This window comes from Peromyscus leucopus, chromosome 1, assembly GCF_004664715.2.
Source record: "Peromyscus leucopus breed LL Stock chromosome 1, UCI_PerLeu_2.1, whole genome shotgun sequence".
NCBI lineage: Eukaryota > Metazoa > Chordata > Mammalia > Rodentia > Cricetidae > Peromyscus > Peromyscus leucopus.
The window spans coordinates 125,152,510-125,172,522 of NC_051063.1; the positions used below are offsets into that span (position 1 = coordinate 125,152,510).

At 51.6% G+C, this 20,013-nt stretch overlaps 1 protein-coding gene across 1 annotated transcript in view; it reads right to left on the minus strand.

Moving 5' to 3' along the window:
- Positions 1-10,434: 10,434 nt before the first annotated feature.
- Positions 10,435-20,013, minus strand: part of LOC114696137 (uncharacterized protein C11orf96-like) — a 31,938-nt gene continuing 22,359 nt past the window's right edge. The window contains exons 4-6 of the mRNA XM_037208267.1: positions 16,608-16,661; positions 14,982-15,109; positions 10,435-10,768 (exon numbers count right to left, since the gene is read on the minus strand). Of these exons, the coding sequence (XP_037064162.1) occupies positions 16,616-16,661 (46 nt within the window). The 3' untranslated portion in view covers positions 10,435-10,768; positions 14,982-15,109; positions 16,608-16,615. The remainder of the gene's footprint in view (positions 10,769-14,981; positions 15,110-16,607; positions 16,662-20,013) is intronic.

The following is a 20,013-nucleotide window of genomic DNA, read 5'->3' on the forward strand; positions in this document are numbered from 1 at the left end:
TCCAGAGGGTTCTGGTTCTCTGAGCACATTGCGCCCCGGGTCCTCTGAAGCCCTTGAAGACCATCTGGATCACCTTTTTTGCTCTCCTGGCACCAAGGTGCCCAGCAGTGTGGGCAGCTGAGCCTGGAGCAGTCTCTAGCCCAGGCAGCAGCTCTTCCCTCGGAGGCCTTTGCATTCAGTTCCAGCCTGGCTGGCACCTGCTGATCGTGTTCTGCCAAGACCATGATGGAGTGCAGGTGCCTAGTTTGACAATGACTTCAGGCCAGTCTTTTCCCAGACTCAGTTTCCTTATCTGCCAAGAGATGGAAAGTTGCAAAAGAAGGCTCCTGGCATCTCTAAAGAAGTAGGAGGGGTGCTAGGTGCGTAATCCCAGCACCTGGGGAGCTGGGGCAGGAGGATTGCTACAAGTTGGAGAACAGCCTGGGCTATAGAGTGAGTCTCTATCTCAAAACAGACAGACAGAGAGGCAGACAAGTTTAGAAACTTGTGACAGAAGGAAATCTCCACAATTCTTAGAACCTTCTAGGGGGTAGATTTCAGCCGGGGAGAAACCGGTCCCCAGTGCCCAGATAAGCAGTTAGTATGTGTTCAGTATGCAAGCCTACCTGGGATTCACATCTGACTCCCATGTGCTAGTTCCCACTGTGACTCTGGGCCACTTTATTTCATCTCGGTGCTTTGATGTTACTAATACAGATTAATAACAGTATTGGCATCGTGATCACAAATGGGCTGATACACGTGACCCGGGTTAGCTATTAATGTAATTTCCCCAGACCTCTGAACGCAGCTCCACCCTTCCCGGTCCTGTTGGTCTCTACCACAGAATGTCGTTATTCCTATTCTTGTACTGCTGCTTGGGGAAGCGCCAAACACCCACATCGAGTCAGATGGTTGGAATCTTGTTTGTTGTGGTTCTGGGTACTGGGTACTGGGTACTGGGTACTGGGGATGGAACCCAGGACCTCACAGGTACTGGGTAAATGCCTCTACCACTGATCTAGTTTCCCAGTGGCCTTTACTGACTAACCACCACAGGCAGAGATGGCTGTGTGTCCTCAGCACACAAGGATGAGTAGCGGAGAGAGAATCCCAATTGACCCGTCTCGCCATAGAGGATCCCGCTCAGAGGCAGGTAGTAGACCTGTAGTCCACATAGCTATCCCGATGTTCTCTCTTCTGTTGTATAACACACACACACACACACACACACACACACACACACACACACACACACACACACCCCAGCTCCACAGGGCATTTCTGTTTTGTTCTCTGCTTCATCCCCAACACCCAAAACACTGACTGGAACAAGACAAACCCTGGACAAATAAACATTAATTTTTCAAAAGGTGGCAGAGGTAGCCAGCCCAGTGACAGGATTTGTTTTGGTAGCAGGATCTAGTCTTATTTTCTACCCAGAGGTGATGGTTAGCCAATCTATGACTAAGAGAGAAAATAAGAACATGCTTCAGATCTACCCCCTTGAGAGTTTTCTATCTTGGTCTGTAAGTCTCTCAATTATCCACAGGGACTTTTTTTCAGTGTCCACCCCTCCCAACCTGCTTAGGGGGCAGAGCTTTCCTACGTGTCTGGATTTAGGACCCTGTGGATCAGTGAGTCTTCCTTGGCTGTGGGTAGTGTCATTTCCTAGACCCAGCTCATTTTCCCCATTGCTTTCTTCAAGCACTGAGAGACCAACCCAGAGGGTCAAATTCTTCTTGTGTTTTGGAGTGGGAGGGAAATGACAGTAGCAACTCTTAGAGATGATTGGTATTCACAACACTGTCTGCCACCCATGGGTTCATTGATAATGTCTCCCTCCGGTATCCAGTCAAACAGCATCACCCTCACTGCAAGTCCCAGACCCATCAGCAAGCCCATTTTACAGATGAAGAAATAGAGATTTGACCAAAGTGACAGCTTCGTAAAGAAGAGGGAGCCAAATGAAGATTTGGAGAGAGGCTTTAGGGACAAGTCAGAATCTTGGCCATATACATAGCCATACATCTAAACCACCTGCACCTCTTCCTAGTTGTGAGGCAAATGGTCAAGTCTTCTTCAAAGGGGGCTAAGAACAAGATCCATGTCCTTTAATTGAGAGAACTTCAGGATTAGATACATACAAATAGAAACATCACCGTCAACACCTTCAATTTATGCCTCTCTTTGCAAACTGTGGCTGCCTAGTGTGTCCTTATTTACCCGCTTATGAACTGGGAGGTGTTGGAGGGGAAAGTGAGGTTCATTTAAGATGTCACAATCCCCTAGGGAGAATCAGGTGGATGAGACCTCTAGCCCCAAGTTCCCCCTGGGGAAGAGAAAGAGTCTAGAACTGCCTCCATAGATTTTTTTTTTCCTTTCAAACAAAGAAAAGTCATTTAGGGGACTAGGGAGATAACTCAATGGTTAAGAGCACTGGCTGCTTTTTCAAAAGATCCAGGTTTGATTCCCACACCCACATGGCCGCTCACTTCCATCTGTAAGTCTGAAACACCACTTCCAGAGGGTCCGATGCCCTCTTCTGGTTTTTGAGGCCACCAAGCACTCACATGACACACAGATGTACTTGCAGGCAAAACACCCATATTCATCGAATAAATAAATATATAAAGCTATTTTGGTTTCTTTTCTTTTTAAGGAATAGAAACTTCTCCCCAGACTCCTCTCTCATGAGCATGTTGGTGATAAACTGGGCACAGTCACACATACCTTTAATACCAGCCCTTGGGAAGCAGAGGCACGGAGATGTCTGAGGCTAGCCTGATCTACATAGTGATTTCCAGGACAGCTAAGGCTACATAGAGAGACCATGTCTCAAACACACACACACACACACACACACACACACACACACACACACCACTATATATATATATATATATATATATATATATATATGTCTGATAGGTCTGGTGGAGCTGATCTCCACTTTCAGGGCACACTAAGGCTTTGTCAGAGGGTCCCATGCACCTAGCTCTCCCAGGCCACCCCACACTCAGTCAGATGGAGTGAAGAGCTGGATGGTGTTGAAGGGGTTCTCTTCTGCTACTTCTTTAACAAAATACTGTAAAGCAATTTTTTTTTCCCACTGAATGTTTTCCCGTTCTTTTTAATAGAACCCCTGGAAGAGCCTTTTTATCCTCTGTTTTCATGGTCCCTGCTTGCGAATGAGACCCCCAAAGTTACGGAACAGAAGGATGAAGTAGCTGAGAGCTTCTGACCGTGAAGTGCATAGTAAAACCAAGACAAATGCAAACTTAAAGCTTTTTAAGTGGATGCCATATCGTTTTTAAAATTCTTCTATCCATAAGCCATTTCACTTATTGATAAATAATGACAGTACAGCTGAAGATGGAGAGAGAGAGAGAGAGAGAGAGAGAGAGAGAGAGAGAGAGAGAGAGATCTGAACAAGCATCCAGAACAAGGAGAAACTCGTCAACGTTTGGCTAGGCGGTGTCCCACAAATGAGACACGAGGGAGGAGACCCCCCCCCAAAACGAAGGAAAGGAGCGCACGGGAAGCAGCATGGCGGGTGGAGCGGGGAACACACACTTCTGACTCCCCGCTTCTAACTTACTGTGGGTTCAGAAACCGACTACCATGGATGTTGGGACAATATGTAAAGCAGTGTCGCATAAACGACGTCCAATCCAGAAGAGGAGAGTGAAAGGCGGCTCTGACGCAGCCCTCCGTGTCCTTTCAATTTAGAAGAGGGCGGGGTGGAAAGGGTAACCCCTAACTCGCAAAGTCCCAGAACCGGGCGTGTAGAAACCGAAGGAGGTCTTAGAGGCAGAATCAAGTTCCCAGCATTGACACTGGGTTTCAGCCCACCTCGGCCCACACCAGCAACCGGCGTTAGTCACAGAACTTTCAATTAGGTGTCGCGGAGAGGGGAAGGAGCGTGCACGGCTCTATTAGCGAAGAGTGATTCCTCTATTAGCTAAGCTGCAAGCACACCTCAGTCCTCCTTCCCAAGGGGACTTGAGTCTGAGGCGATATCCTTTAGCTCTGGTACCCTCCCTCCCTGCTGAAATCTGAGGTGCACGAAGCCAAAGAGATGCAGGCGCGGAGGCCAGGAGAGTGTTGCAAGAAAGATGGTGAATCAGCTGCCCTTGGGAAAGAGGCCAATCAATGTTCTCTCCCAGCCTCCGCAAGGCGCCCCTGACCCAGTACTCATCGCCTCCCCCCTCCCCCAAGTCTGGCACCCTCGAAGGTCTGGAGCGGCAGCGCGCCCCCGTGAGGCCCAACCTGGAGGTTTTGCAGCGCGCAGTTGATCTCGCTGCTGGTCTAGGTCGGTCCGGCCCGGAGTGGGGCGGGGCACAGGGGGTGCAGACGAACCCCGCCAAGGGTCCTTACCTCCGCGCGCGCGGGCATCCGTCCGACCAAGTGCAGTTTGCTGCTGGGACTGCGGGGCTAGGGAGGCTCCCACGGGCTCGGACCGCGCATCCCCCCGCCCCGAGCCCCCAGACCCTTCGGTGGCCCTGAGCAGGGTGGCCGGGACCCCGGCACAGGCACCGCGCGGGCGGGAGGAGGCGGCTGCTGCGGGGCGCGGCGGGGCGGGGCGGGGGTATCTGCCGGGCCCCGCCCGGGAGGGGGACGTGGGAGCGCTTATCCCGGAGAACAAAGGCAGCTGGGGATGGCTCCCCCCCACCCGCCTTCCTCCTGGGGCCTGCCCCTGAACTTGAACTTGTACTTGACACTTTGTCCGGAAGGTGGCGAGGAAGCTTGTCTGAGTCGGGACAGGACTCGCCCGCCACCTTCGGTCCGGGAGGCCGGAGAGCTTGCACTCCGCTGGGACCCTAGGGAGCCCTGATCTCCAGGGCCCAGTGTGGCTGCAAACCGCCCGGCGCTCCAGTGCCCTGGGGTTCCGGGCTCCCTCCAGACTGAGGGTGCGGAGGCCTTGGGTGTCGGGGCCCCGAGCCCCAGGCGGAGCCCTGCTCCCCGCCGCGCCCCTCCTCCCGATCCCGCGCCCGGCCCGCCGCCGCGCTGCGCGGGGCAGGCAAGATTCTCTGCACGTCGCGTCGGCAGGCACTATTCAGCCGTTAATTGAACGTTAATGGCAGGTGCGGATGAGGTCACCGGAGCTGGCTTTTCTCACACATTTTTCATGCAAATTCGCGAAACTCTAAACAAATTTGAATAAAAAGCTCTTTGTGCCGCCCGCCTCCTAGTCCTCTCCTCCCAGCCCAGGATCTTGGCTCCTCCCGGTGCCCGGGGGCTCCAGCCTGCAGTTCTGGCCGCGGGATCCGGGCGCCCCGGGGAGTGCCGACTGGTAGTCGGTGGTTCTGGCTCGAACTACTCGGTGGTTCCGGCTGCTGTGAGCCGGCGAGAGAGTTTTTCATTTGGGATCTTGGGGTCAAATCGGGCTGGCCAGCCACCAAGCTTTTTAGGGGGGGCAGTGGGTAAGCAAGCATCTGGCGACTGGACAGACAGGCATTCCACAGCTGACATCTCACATCTCAGCAGCGCTCAGCCACCTTGAACAGCTTCTTGGTTCCTACCCTCTCCGTAGCTTAGATGGGGATAAGGATGGACGGTGCCCAGCTATGCGCACCAACGCCTGAGGATTAAATGTAATTTGGGGCTGCACAAGCACTTAGAGCTGTGCTGGGAGCAAGAAAGTGTTAATTATTGTCTGGGGTACAAGGGCCTGTGAGAATGAAAACTGATGAAAGCATGATTGCGATTTTGCGCATACATGAAAAAACTTGTCAAAGGCTTTCCAAGCCTCATGACCCCCTGCTTCCCATTCTGTTCATAGAGATCCGGAGCCCAGGGCCACTGTTTCCTCACTGTGTGGCTCTGACTGTGTCTAAGCCTCTCTGAGCCTCGGTTTCCTAATGTGGAAAATGTGATCATCTTATGGGATCATGGTGAAAATTGAGGAGACATTGCTTGAGGCTTAGGCGTACCCTGGGACCGGGTTCCCAGTTCAGAACCTCCAGCACGCCTATGTCAAGACGCTTATACTCTCGAGCCTGAACACAAGCTAGGCTTCTGGCTGCCCTCCTGACCCTAGCCCAGGTAAGAGAGACGATAGTCAGTCTGAGGCTTCTCACTCCACCCTCCCCATCACACCTCAATATCCCATGAGCTGTCTTTGCTAGTGATCGAATCTTCCTTTCCTCACTCTTGTCTGCCCAGAAAAAAAAAAAATTATTAGAGACAGTGTCTTCAAACTTTTATTTGTTGTGAGCTGGGATAAAAGAGTCAGAGGGTTCCCAGGGTTGGAAGAGTCCTTTCTCTCGGAATTTCTCTTAATTCTCCCTCAGGGTTGTCCTGAAAAAAACAAACAAACAAACAAACAACCCGATGGTTTGGGGAGAGTTCCAAGGATTCATGAACCTGAGTGTCATCTCTGCTCTCCCCTGTCTGCTCCTCCAGCCTCAGCCTTGCCGCAGCCCCCCACAGGTCCACCTCTGAGGAGCACTGGGGTGGACCCAGGAGCATCCTTACCTTTCCATCAGTCTGTTAGGTCAAGAACCCGAAGAAAGGGCAGCATCTGCAGAGTGCAGATGACCAGCCCCCAGGAAGCAGACAGCATAGTCCTCAACAGCAATACTAACGGAAGGCCCCCAATCTGCATATGGCTCTGAATTCCTTCTCCAGCTCTAATGCCCAGGCTCCAAGTCTTGACATATCCCAGAGATGAAATTAGATAGAATTAGGGAAGGCCCCAGGCATGATATTGTAGGAACCTTGGAGGGAGAGGTTAATGTCTCCTCATATGGAACGGGGGGGGGGGGGGGTTAGGGCTTAGGAGACCTCTCTTAAAGTGGCCCAGGCAAACAGGATATATTTGGGGTTAGGAGTCCAGACTGCAATCAACGAGGTGGGTGTTAAATCTCAGTTCTGTCACTTTCCAGCTGTGACTTGGGACATGTAACAACACTTCTGGACTTTTGTGTCACCTGTAAAATGAGTGTACTCATGGCTCCCACAGTATAAAACTGGGCCTCACTGAGCCAGAGCAGCAGACCTGACCCGACAGCACCACCCTGCTTTCCTTCAGCTGCCCTCCAAGTCCAGGGACCTCCGTGGGTTTCCCAGGTTCCCCGGTCAACTCTACTGTGAATCTTTGCTGGCTCCTAAGTCTAGACCTATGTTGGATTCCAAACTGCAAGGCTCAGCTCCACATTGTGCTTTACAGGCACCCTCTAGCAAGCAATTTACTCCTTTGGGGGTAAAGCCAGGCAGGCATTTGATTAGCACTGGGAGCAGCAAGGTCAGGCAGTGTCTCTCTGGACACATGCTGTGTATGCAGATAGAGCCTTTCAGAGTCAGTCCACTCCCGAGGCCAGGCTGTCCTCAGCAGGGCACTTCCATTGGGCTAAAGCAGGTAGGTGCGCCTACTCCTAATCAACACAGCCACAAAGCCCCCCCCCTCAAAACAGCTCCTCCTTGAGGGAAATCAGAACCACACTTGATTTACCCATTCTAGGATACTGACTCCGCCCCTCACTTGCCAGCCAGCTTGGAGAAACCCTCTGGTTTCCTTACTCTGTCTCCTGCAGAGGTGAGACTGAAATATGATGCTCCCCTAAGCAAGAACCAGAGAAGCCAAGCCTGGCACATAGTAGGCTTTTGGTTAATAGTAGCAGCCATGATGGTACACGTGACTGGTAGGCTGCAGTAACACCACTGGCCAGAGGCCATCAGTACTGTTAGGACACTCTTCCCTGCCACATCACCACCTTGTCTTAGTGTGTCTACCCTTCATTGGCTGAGAGAAGTTAAACCTATTAGGTGATTACTACTCTGTTTTCAATAAAAGCATTTCACAAACACAGAGAAAAAACAAACACAAACATACAGGAAGAAATCCCTCCCATTTCCCAGAGGTTGCTGTCCAGTGTTCATGTTCAGGAACCATCCATACGCAGACATAGACAAGCTTAATGGCCGATACATTTTATTTGACTCTAGGCTTCTTGTGTGTTGTATGTATTTTATCACTGAGCTTCACATACCTCGGACTCCATGACTGACTGTTAAATGTATACAAACAAGAACATACTTGAATGTTCTGTAATTTGTTCTACTCACTTAAGTATATTAATCAGCCTTCCTATCAGCCTGCAAGCAAAGATCTACCACACTTTTACAGCTGTGTGGTGTCCCACAGTATTAAATGACCCGTTAGTGAACCACAGTTCTTCTTAGCAAACGTTTCCAGTGTATCTGGAGGAAATTTCTAGTCAGGAAATTAGTAACCAAGTATATGTGCCTTTTACATTTTGACATTGCAACATTTCAGAAAGTGTTGTAGTTTCTACTCTCCAACAAACTGCATAAAAATATCTAACCAGTGGGACAGAGGCACCAAGGGGCCCCCTGAGAATAGCCCTGCACTGGCCTGTTGTGTAGAGCAACACCTAGTGGCCTGCTCCTGTCCAGGCCTGAGCAAGCTGGGGGCCCAAGGGTGCCCTGCGTCTCAGCGTCTCAGCGGAGGAGTCGGATGATAGGAGCACTGGGAGCGGAGGGCAGTCGAATGTGGCTGGGGTCCCGCCTGAATGCTTTCTTGAAGCCATTGTCTCTGTCCCGCCCCGGTCTCCTTAACAGGAGTTGATTCAGGGTTTGTGTGGAGGGGGCTGTGCAGGAGGGGGTGGGTGTGCAGTCCTCACCACAGGCACCCAGGAATGTGTCACAGGAGGGAGAGAAAGAGGAAGGGGGGAACCCATGCCTGGGAGAGACAGGACGTCAAGAACCCCTGACTAATGAATAGCGAGGGTGCCCTTGAACCTCACTGGGCTTCCCCGTTCTCAGGCCCAGAACAAGAGCCGAGACACATCTGAGCCCAGCTGCACAGGATGGCGTGGTTCATCTGAGACACTTTGACAGGCTGAGCCTTTTCCCTGCATAGCTCCGATCTGCCTCCCAGCTCCCCTGGCAACAGCACAGCAGCATGGCTCCTGGTTCCAGGCCCTGCCTGCTGTGAGCGGGAGGAGGGAGGGAGAGGAGCACCAAGGGGAGGACAGCTGGGGAGAAGCATCTTTAACTCCTGGGAGGCTGCAGTCCCTTCCTCTGGCAACTTCCCAATGTGCTGCCGAGTTCTTTGGGGGTGGAAATGCCAGTCATGAAGCTTCCATTTCCCAAGTGCCTGGACAGAGTGTCCCACGGCACATCAGACCCAGAACAGTCCTGAAAGGTGTGGCGTGGGCAGGCACGGAGGAGATGCTAGGCCAGCAGGCTGATGACAAAGGCCCTCTAGCAGGGCTCCTGCTGAGTCCCTGGTGGCAGGATCGCTCCCTGTACAACAGCCTCAGGTGGTTCTGCATTTTCCTTTCCTGCTGCACTCTTCTGTGTCTGAGCAGCTCAGCTCTGTAGGCTCTGTGTTGGGCCTGTGACCCTGGCAGGAGTTACCACTTCTCTGTTTCCATAAAAGCTGAACTGGCTGTCCCATCACTGCCCTTCACAGGGCCAGCTGAAGACAAGAGAACAGTCTATGAGCAGCTTGCACTCGGGGAGGCAGGTGTCCTGTGATCCCATTCAGGTATTATGGGGGCTGAGAAGGGGGAAATGGGGAGGAGAGAGGGTCTTCCAAGGTTATGTCAGGATCTCCCCAGCAGGGAAGTTCTGGAGCTGGAAAAGGACTCATTTATAACCATGGTCTTTGGGGTCTCTGAGAACTTAGGAGATAAAAGAGATGGAACTTACTCTTCCAAAGTATTTTTCTATATTATTTATATGTCTTTGTGTATGTTTATGTGAAAGGTATGGTTATTATTATTGTTATATTTTGAGCCTAAGGATACATCTGAAGGTCTTGAGCATGCTTGGAAAGCTCTCTACCTTGCCGGGCGGTGGTGGCACACGCCTTTAATCCCAGCACTCGGGAGGCAGAGCCAGGCGGATCTCTGTGAGTTCGAGGCCAGCCTGGGCTACCAAGTGAGTTCCAGGAAAGGCGCAAAGCTACACAGAGAAACCCTGTCTCAAGGAAAAAAAAAAAGCATTAAAGAAAGCTCTCTACCACTGAAGCCTATCTCCACCCTGTTTCTTATTTTAGAAATGTAGAAACAGTGCTATGCACTGTCCCAGGGTCACCCTGGTCACACACGGATATTGGGTTCGTGCCCTGTAGATTTCACAGCCACACTTGTTTCCTCTATACCTGTAGTGGAGTCATCTGGCTGGAGAAGTCAGGGAGAGAAACCAGATGTTAAGAAGTGGTGCCTTTGTGGAGTCTAAGGGGCTCTGGCCCAAGGAAGGTCCCAAATATATGACAAACCTTTCTGAAGCCACCAGGGCACTGTTCAGAACATCTGAAACCAGAGGAGAAGGCAAAGCATCTGACTCAGGCTGGAAGCACACCTAGCCAAGACATACACTGTCTGGCCCAGGCCTTTGCTCCAGGACAGGCCACTTTCCAGTTCAATGCTGAAGGTCAGCAACGGGACAAGCTTCTGGGTTTTTTGTTTGGTTCTTTCTTTGTTTGTTTCTCTGTAGGCTTTAGTAGAGGAATCTACCTGTGTCCCAGGGCAGCTTGAAGGAGAAAAGGCTGAGTTGCCTGAAATTCAGGGAGCAGGAGGTAGGGTGACTTGCAGGTAGCAAAGCAGAAAAAGTAAGAATTCCCAGTGTAAAATGTAGAGGCTGAGTGGCTGCAGACTCAGCCATATCCAGTGTTCCTTTTCCAGGCCAGGAGAGGAAAGAGGCTTGCCCAGTGCACTAAACAGGATGGTGGGCTGGAGGGTGAGGAGCCTCTGACTTCCAGGTGAGTGGGCTGGTCTTCTAGTGACCTTGTTTCTTTACCAGGCCACCTTGAACCCTGAAAGGGAAAGATTTCAGTAAGGAAAAAGAAAACTCAGAGGAAGTCGCTATTGTCAAGGTGTGTATGTCCAGGGCAGGGGATAGTTTCCAAAATCCTGGGGCTGAAGATGTATGCTGCCTTGAGGCCAGAAGCTCTCTTTAGTAAGCCGCGGCTCCATCCCCGCTCCAGCATCACACTCCCAGACAACAGGAGCCACTAACACCCCTAGAGAAAGAAGCTGAGGCCTGAGGAGGTGAGTCAGACCGAGGACCGGCCCCTAGTCCTTGGCCCACCACAGTGCTTCTGAAAAGGACTCTGAGAGATCCAGATGAAGCTCAGCCCCACAGAGAGAGGCTGGGGCAGGTTTTCAGCCAGCCTGGAGCTCAGATCAGATGAGGGTGTGCCCCATGGGGGGCAGATCTGACCTGGTGAGAGAGCAAAGGAGACGGGATCATGCATCCGGCTGACTGTCCTGTCAGGAATTGCCCTGAGGGAGATTGTGTGCTTGCTGAGGGATAGACACCTATGTGACGGAACAGAGACAAAAAGACTAATGGATTGATTTGGGCCCAGCTGTGCCCTCTTCTGTGGGCTGCTGGTTCAGACAAGTTACCGTACTGGTACCAAGGCCGGTTGGTAGTTAACACTCTGAATATCATCACCGTTTCCATCCTCCTCCCCGAAACACAGCCCTATTAAGTGACCTTGAAAAGGTTGACTCTGTCCTATCTGTCACATAGTTGAGGAGAAGAGCCAGTGTCTGCACCAGGCCCAGCAATTCCACAGTGAGAGTTCTTCCAACATTACAGATGTGACTTTAGAGGTCCTGGGACATTCGGGGATCTAAGTGCCCGTGAATCGAGGGCTGAGTGTCTGTCCATAGCATCTATTTGTCTGTCCCTCCCTTCTCTCTAGCCAGGGTTTTGCCTGCCTCCGTCACAAAGCCCCAGAACTACCTGGGCCTGCATTCACATCCCAACTTCAGTTTCTAAACTCTCTGGGCTTCCTCAGAACCACTCAAACTAATATGGAAGGCATCCTGTCTAGCATAATCATTCCGCCGCCGCTGCAGGACAAATCTCTCCCCCTGGCCAGCTCTGACAGCATTTTCCTGGCTGACCAGAAGAATGACTACCTGTAACACACAGCCACTACTTCTAATTGGGATTGGCAGCTGGAAGATCTAGGAGCTGAAATACAGTTAAGGGCAGCTATGGAAAAAGAAAGGCCTAGAGAAAGGACTAGAAAGCCCCGATCTGAGGAAGTTTTCTTCTCAGGAACAAAGAACAAGGTGATGCCTGGGGGCAGGCAGGACCCCTCTCTTAGCTTCCACTGGGCACCACCCATCCTGGGTCCAGCCCAGCCAAGACTGCTGCCTCTGGAGGGGAGCTGCGCTTGGAATGTGATTCTCCAGCTTTGCCATGACACTTGGTTTTGCTCCATTAGCAGAGTGTGACTCCTCAGATCCCTGTCACCTCCTAAAGCCCCTGCCAGCCCACCCCCCAGCACCACACTGATCACCAGATTAAGGAGCTCAGATACAGCTGAGGCAGCAGCTGAGAGAGGGATGGGGCCGGGAGGGCAGCAGGCAACTCCCCCAGGGCCCTGCCATCTTGTCTCCCCCCCACCCTACTCAGGCACTTCGCTCACTGTCTGGCTTCCATATTCTTCGTCACTGAACTTGGGCTACCCCACCAGACTCCCAGCTTGAGTGAGAAACAGCTCAGGGGGGCAGGGAAGAGGTACTGAGATGAGGGAGGTGGGAGAGGAAACTGGCTAGAGCCATGCACTAGGAGGAGAGCCCAGGCTCACCTGTTGTCCACGAGGCCATCTGAGGCCAATCACATGGCTCTCTGTTGGTCTCTGGCCAGCTGCCTGCTCTAAAGCAGAGGACCTCCCTCCCACCATGTCTGAGGAGAAAAGGCTGGCAAAGAAGGAACCAGAGAGGGAACCAACTGGGCACTAGAATATTGTCTCAAAGACCTTAGGATTTCTGGGCCCAAAGACATCCCAACTTATTTAAGACATACACAGAAGTCAGGAGTGGTGTCGCATATCTTTAATCCCAGTACTCAGGAGACAGAAGCAGGCAGATTTCTGTAAATTCAAAGTCAGCCTGGAGTAAGTACATAGGGAATTCCAGGATATCCAGGACTACACAGAGATTCTAAAATTTGAACATGCGCGCGCGCGCGCACACACACATGCACACATGCACACACACACACACACACAGAGTGAGAGAGAGAGAGAGAGAGAGAGAGAGTTCCTTTTGTCTGTAAAGAATGACACAGGCTTGCTTCATCTGTGATAAAAACTGATCAGAAAGGATCAGGGAGTTTGGACTGACGAGTCCTAGGCAGATGTGCAGTAACCCAAATGCCCTGTCACGGAGGGGAGACTAGTGGGGATGAGTGGTGGGAAGAGACCAGCAAAGAGCTGGAGTCAGATGTGCGGACATGTGCACCTGAATGAGAGAAGCAAGGCTGCATCCTGCCCTCCCCTTCCTGGGTTCCTGCGGGGCTCCCCAGGGCTAGACACTGAAGACATGACCTGGGAAGATGCTAGGGCCCGGCTGAGCCTAGCCGGGCAGGTACCCCGCCTTTCTCAGCCCTGGGCCCTATCCCAGGGCCTGCAGGGGCCCAGGCAGCAGTAGCTCTCCACCCAGCTTCTCCTCTGCTGGGCTGGGGTGGCTTTCACCACTGCAGCATACAGGCCAGAGGGAGACTCAGGCTCAGGAGGGGGCTCTGTGAGGATCTGGGAAGGCAGGCTCTGCTGATTCCTGATCCTCCGTAAACCGCCCAGAAAACACAAGACCTCACTTGAGCGTATGCAGTGATCAAATCCTTTCTTCCATCTCCCCACCCACCCCTATTCAGAATTCACTGGTCTCTTTCTTGTCATTGTGCTAAATGAACACAAGCTGAAATGATCACCACCGGCAAAGATTCCCTCAGCTAGGAGGAAACCAAGAGTTCCTGATGCTCAGCTTCATCATGTTGCTGCTGATATTAAGAGCCAGAGGGACTTGGGCCGTCCAAGGTCACACAGTAAGGCAGTGGGGAGGCCATGGCTGTACTCTGCCACCCCACCACAAGGGCCTAAAAGGGAGCTTCTCCATCATATCCTAAACAAGATCCTGACCTGCTATGGACGGCAGGGGTCTGGGGACAGAGGAGGCCGTAATGCGATAAGCTGACTGGCCATCTGGCTCTGGGACAGAAGAGAGCCCAGACTGGTCGCTTCTGCCGCCTGGTCCCAAGGGGCCCTGTGTCGCAAGAGACAGACTGCCAGATGGACAGGCAGTAGCCTAGGTCTGGGTAGAAGCCAATGCGTTCCTGGTAGTCAGCACTGACCAACTTTCGGCAGTAGGGCAGAAGTGGAGGGGCGTAGAGAGTAAGGCTGGGCTCCCCACAGGGCAAAGAACAGCAGGGCAGGGAAGCTGGGGTTTTCCCCACTCAGAGCCTGAGCCTGGCTCCCCAGGTAGGCCCAGCCCAGCCCTGCCAAGCCCAACTCCCCAGCCTCCAGCCCACTGGCCAGCCACAAACAGGGCCCCCTCCTGGGGGAGGAGGAAGGCAAACACATCTCCCCTGGCACCTTCTCAGACATGCATGCAAAACTAATTAACATGGGGAGACATGCGAGCAGCCGGCCAGCTCCACACCCTTGAGTCCATGCAGACAAGGCGAGCCCTTGTCCAGGGGACCTGCACAAAGCTTTGTTGCTAATTTAGGCATCTGTCTCTGTCTGGTCTGGTCCTCCTGCCTGCACTGGGGTTTTTCCCAGCCCCTCGGACAATGCTGGGAACAGGCCCGCAGATCCCTTATTCAAATCACACCCGGGACAATGAGCTCATTGTGCAGACCACAGAAAGGGGGATGCTGGGGGGTGGGAGTATGTAAGGGGCATCGGGGAGTGGAGAAGGGTGGGGGTGTGTGTGAAGAAAATAGGAAGCCAGTAAAGTGTTTACTAACATAGCCCTGCAGCTGCCCAGGGCCCCTTGCCCCTCCCTTGCTTGGCTGGGAGCTGGGCGTCTTGGGCCTGAGAGGTGGGAGCCCCAGAGTGGATGGAGGGCCTTGTGTCTATGGGCCCAGCAGACAGATACGAACTCTGGCTGCAGCCTTCATCTTGGTGGCTTCCTCCTTCACCAGTCTGCAGCTTTCCCTGCCTGCATGTTCAAGGGCGGACGTCACTTTTTCATAGAATGGTGTGGGGTCCTTTTCTCCCTTACCTCAGGTTCAGCAGAGGGAAGGCAGAGGAGACCAGGCTGGGGAAGGAAGCCCTGGCGGCTGTGCAGGGTGGGACAGGCTGTCTCGGCCATTGTCTTCAGGCAACATTTCATTTTCTCCTCCTTCCCATCTAATAAATTAGAGAGTAGATGGTAAACGGTGAAGGGACAGGGTCCCCACGGACATGGAGGGCGGAAGGCAACTGTAAGCTCTTGGCAGATGGGCTCCCCCAGCCTAGGCCACTGCTCGGGCCATACCTGGCTAGACACTTGAATGCATCTCCAGACAATGAACGAGATGAGAGAAAGCTCTCTATCTATCTATATATGCGCAAGTACATATATACCAGCATCCTGATGTCCCTGAGGGGGAGAGCTGAGGCTTTGAAATGTCTTCCTTTTACCAACACCACCCCCAGCTCCCTGTTGCACTGAGCACGCCTAGACAGGCCGACATAAATAGACACACACAGCCTGACAACTGACACGAAGATACAAAAAGAAACACACACAGCCAGAGGCGGCCACAGACACACCCTGACAAGGGTGTAATGAGTGCGGGACGGGTGTGCATTCAGTCAGGAGCTCCGGCCATGGGGTGGCCGAAAGGTTATGGTGTATGGTGTGGCTGCAACAGCACCCCAGCACCCCCTTCCTCCACAGCAGCACCTCGGGCTCCTGCGACGGAGAAGTAAAATACAATTTCACCGTCCAGATGGAAGCGAAGGACTCCTGAGTCAGGAAAGTCTGTAACTGGTCCAGCCCAGTCAGGGCTGGCTAGGCTATCTCAGAGACTTTTCTGCTTTTATTAATGATGATAATAAAGGATAATAAAAGAATAGCCAAAGCCATTTTGTCTTTCCTTTCCTCTCGTTTGTTTTCTGAGGCAGGAGCTCATGTGGCCTGGCTGACCTTGAACTTCTGATCTTCCTGCCTCCGTCTCCCAAGTACCAGGGTTAACGGCATAAACCATCATCTGGGCTTCAAAAGTCATCTTGATTGTCCTTATCTCAAGACAACAAACAGATCCTGAAGTTGGAGCAAGTGGAGCTTTGCTGGGCTAGTTTTCCTTTCAGCACAATCTCAGGCTCCAGTTTCTTGCTGTTAAAATAGTGCTGAAGGGGTGTTGTAGGATGAAGAGGAACATAAATAGTTGATATGTACCATCCCATGATGGAAATGTGTTAGCTTGAACCACATGAACAGTTAACAGTTCTTGATTTAACAATGAAGAAATTGTACATGGGTCAACCTAGCAAGCAACTGGCCCCACAAGAAGGGAACAGTCCATTTGTTTATTTACTTAACTTTATTGTATTTTGAGACAGGGCCTCATTAGTTGTTCAAACGGACATTGAACTCCTGGCTCAAGCATTCTTCCTGCCTCAGCCTCCTGAGTAACCAGGACCGGAAGTGTACGTCCCTCACTGGCTTCCCTATTTCAGTGTCTCCCTCAAACTAGGCTGCTTTGGTCCCAATGAAGGAAACATAGTGACAAGAGTGACCTGAGAGTGGATTCTGCCTGGACCTTCCATCTACAGCCACAGTCCACACAGAGCAGGCGCCGCTGCTGGAGAGAGCTTTGAATGTCTATGCAGGGCCCATGGCCTGCGCTGGAAGGGAACCCACCTTCTTAGTCACCACCAAGCTGTCTCTTCTCTTCTTCTGACCCTGGAGCGTGTCCTGGAAGAGAGACAAAGGCCATGAGAGGGACAGCAGAACAGGAACGGAGACAGCTGTGCACCTCCTTCTTCAGCACGAGAGTCTGTGAGGCCCTCTGCTCTGGAGGGAGCCTCCCTCACCAGCCTCGTGACTGAGAGTGTGTGCCGTCAGCCGGCTCCCATATTTAAACCCTTGGCAAGTCTCGATGGATGTGACATTTATTCAGTAAACTTCCTCCAGGAAATCTAAGCAAAGGAAGCCAGAAGGGAGCCAAGGCCACCCAGCGCAGGAAAGACCCACTTGCAGCTAGACCCTGAACATCCCCTTGCTCTGTTGTTCGTTCAGCGTACAGGACTAAGAGTACATTCTCTCTTCCTGGGAAAGCATCCTCATGGACCTCTGGCTTTCCTAAATGAAAGAGTCAAGCGCTGCCGCCTCACCTGTCCACAGAAGGTCACTCTTGCCTACCAGCAACAGCTGGACAGTACAGAAGGAGGCAGAGCACAGGACACATCCTCCTAGTCTTCTGGTGATTAAACCAAAGATTTAGAAAGAATATCCATGCAGCCGGAAGTGGCATGGGCCTCCTGTGCTTTGATAATCACCATATAATATCTAAGAGCTTGATCTTACACACACACACACACACACACACACACACACACACACACACACACACACGTCTACCAGAGTAGTAGTAATGAGAAGAAACCCATTTGTCTTTCCTGGTCTTGGAAGGCAAGGGACAGAAAAAGGCCACAGTCAGGGTTGGGGGCTGGGGCTAAGGACGCATCTGCAGGGCTGGGTCACCGGGCTGTGTGGGGAGGCCATGGTCAGATGCCCGTTACTGTCACTTCACATGCAGGCTACCCCCCCAGAGCTGCACTCAGGGGCCGGGCCGAGGAGAGCCAGGTAGGATTCGGAACCTGGCGCTCCAGACAAGCTTCTGGTGTCGAAGGAGAAGAAAACATCTATCCATGAATTCCTCCAGGTATTGGTTTATTTTTTCATTGCACTTAAGAGGTTTCCTGCTAGTCTCACACATAAATCTCAAAGAGTTATTGATATTCTGATTCTTAAGATCGAAGTTGTTTTAAACGGAGAAAGGGAAACTATAGAACTGGTGGGGTCTAGAGAACTGAAGTCTGGCTGAAGCTAAGTGACAGCTGAGGGTTGCCATGGGCAAAGCATGAAATGACCTCTGACTTTGTTCTTGTGGGTTCTTGAAGAGTGGAGAGGGCTGGGGAAGCAAGAAGCCATAGAATGATGGTAACTGTCACATCCCATGCCTGCTAACTCTGCACTCCCTTCCCTCAGCCTGACCTTCCTGTTGTGGATGGATATGTGAAGTTCCCTATCACAAGAGCTAAAGGGCTGGGTAGAGGACTGTGGTTTCCTCCTCTGTGTCCCCAAGGCCTTACTTAACACATAATGTGCAGTCAATAAATGTTGAATGAATAAATGATTGTGGTAGCAAAAATAATGTGGCATGGGAAGATATCCAATTTCTGAGCCCCACAATTTCCTTGCGAACTTGGAAAGAGCTCCAGGAGCTACTCGAGTCCAAGCCAAGTGCTACAAGGTGACAGGCCCAGAGTGGGCATGCCTGCTGAGCTCCAGCTGGCCTGGGTGGCACAGGGCCTGACAGCCTCCACCCTACCCATCTGTACCCATGGTGACCAGGCCAGTTCCTTTAGCCGGCTCCCTGCCTGTTGTTCTCGGCTTCCAGCATCTGACCTGACGTTCCATACCAAATCTCATGCCCTGTCCATCAGGACACTTACAGCTTCTCTGAACCTCTGGCCAGAGAGTCCTCTCCTCTGGCATGGATGCCCTGTCCTGCCCTCTTGGAGGCCTAAAAGACATGTTTAGTCACAGGAAGCCTTCTCTGGTACTTGTATCTCCAGACAAATTCCTCTTGTCTTAACTTCCTGGGCCCAAGTTAGATCATATACCCCTGGATGAGTGACTACTAAGGCTTTTCGAGCAGTTCTCTCTGATCCAGAGGTCAGGGAGCAGGTCAGGGTTCTCCCTACACTATGGAGTTTATGGATGATCAGGAAACACAAGGACAGAGAGCTAAGCTTGATCCCTTGCTTGCTGTCTTCCAGAGATTTTATTCACGACAATGTGTGACACCACATCAAATGGGATGCATACTAATATTACACACACACACACACACACACACACACACACACACACATACATACGCACGCACACACACACTTCTCCCTCTTCCCCGCCTCCTCCTCCTCCTTTCTCTCCTTCTTTCTCAGACCCAGGGACTGAACTTGGGCCCTGGTGTTTTTGAGTGCTATTCCTAAATTCAGAGGTGAGAACAGTAGCTCACAAAGAGGAAAAACAGCATGCTCCTCGTGGTTTTTGAACTAGATCAGAAAGGCTCCAGAACCTGGCTCCTGTTGAGCCTGTGGCTTCTGCCTCACTGCTGTGCTCTGACAACGTAGGGGAGAATCTGCAGCAGCTGAGATGGGATGCAGAGGCTGGAGAGATGGCTTAGGGAGACTGCCAAGCCTAATGACCTGAGTCTGATCACCAGGCCCACCCAGTAGAGAGAACTAGCTCATGCTGTCCTCTGATCTACACACACACACACACTGCAAATAAATATACACAAATGTTAACATGTATTTAAATGCAATGGGATACAAGAAGTTGCAGGCTCATGAGGATGGGAACTAGAGACCCCCTCCTTCTCTTTACCCTCCCAAGGCACTTGATAAGGAAATGACACTCTCAGAGGTGATGGCCATTCTCCTAACAAGCAGGTTTCTATGCTACCAAACTGGCAGACAGAAGGAAGCCTTGGCATTCTTTGCTTAAGAAAGCAAGATTGGGGGCTGGAGAGATGGCTTAGCAGTTAGGAGTGCTTCCGGCTCTTCCGAAGGACCAAGTCTGGATTTGCACACTCTTGTTAGGCAGCTTACAACATCTGTAATTCCATTTCCAGGGGACCTGAAGCCCTCTTCTTGGCTTTGCATATATCTGCACACACATGCTAAACACACACACACACACACACACACACACACATAACACACACACACACCCCTTAGAAAACAAGATTGGACAGAGGACACAGATACTATCCCTTCCTCGTATGACTGTGTACCACTTCTGGAAGCAGAAAGCAAAACCCACATTCACTCTGGGCAGCCAGCCCCTTGCAATTGTGGGAGTTGGTGGAGTTGGGTCACTCTGATTTTATTTTATTTTACTATTTTTTATTTATTTATTTATTTATTTATTTATTTATTTATTTATTTATGAATGACAGGGTTTCTCTGTGTAGCCCTAATCTATCTATCTATCTATCTATCTATCTATCTATCTATCTATCTACCTATCTATC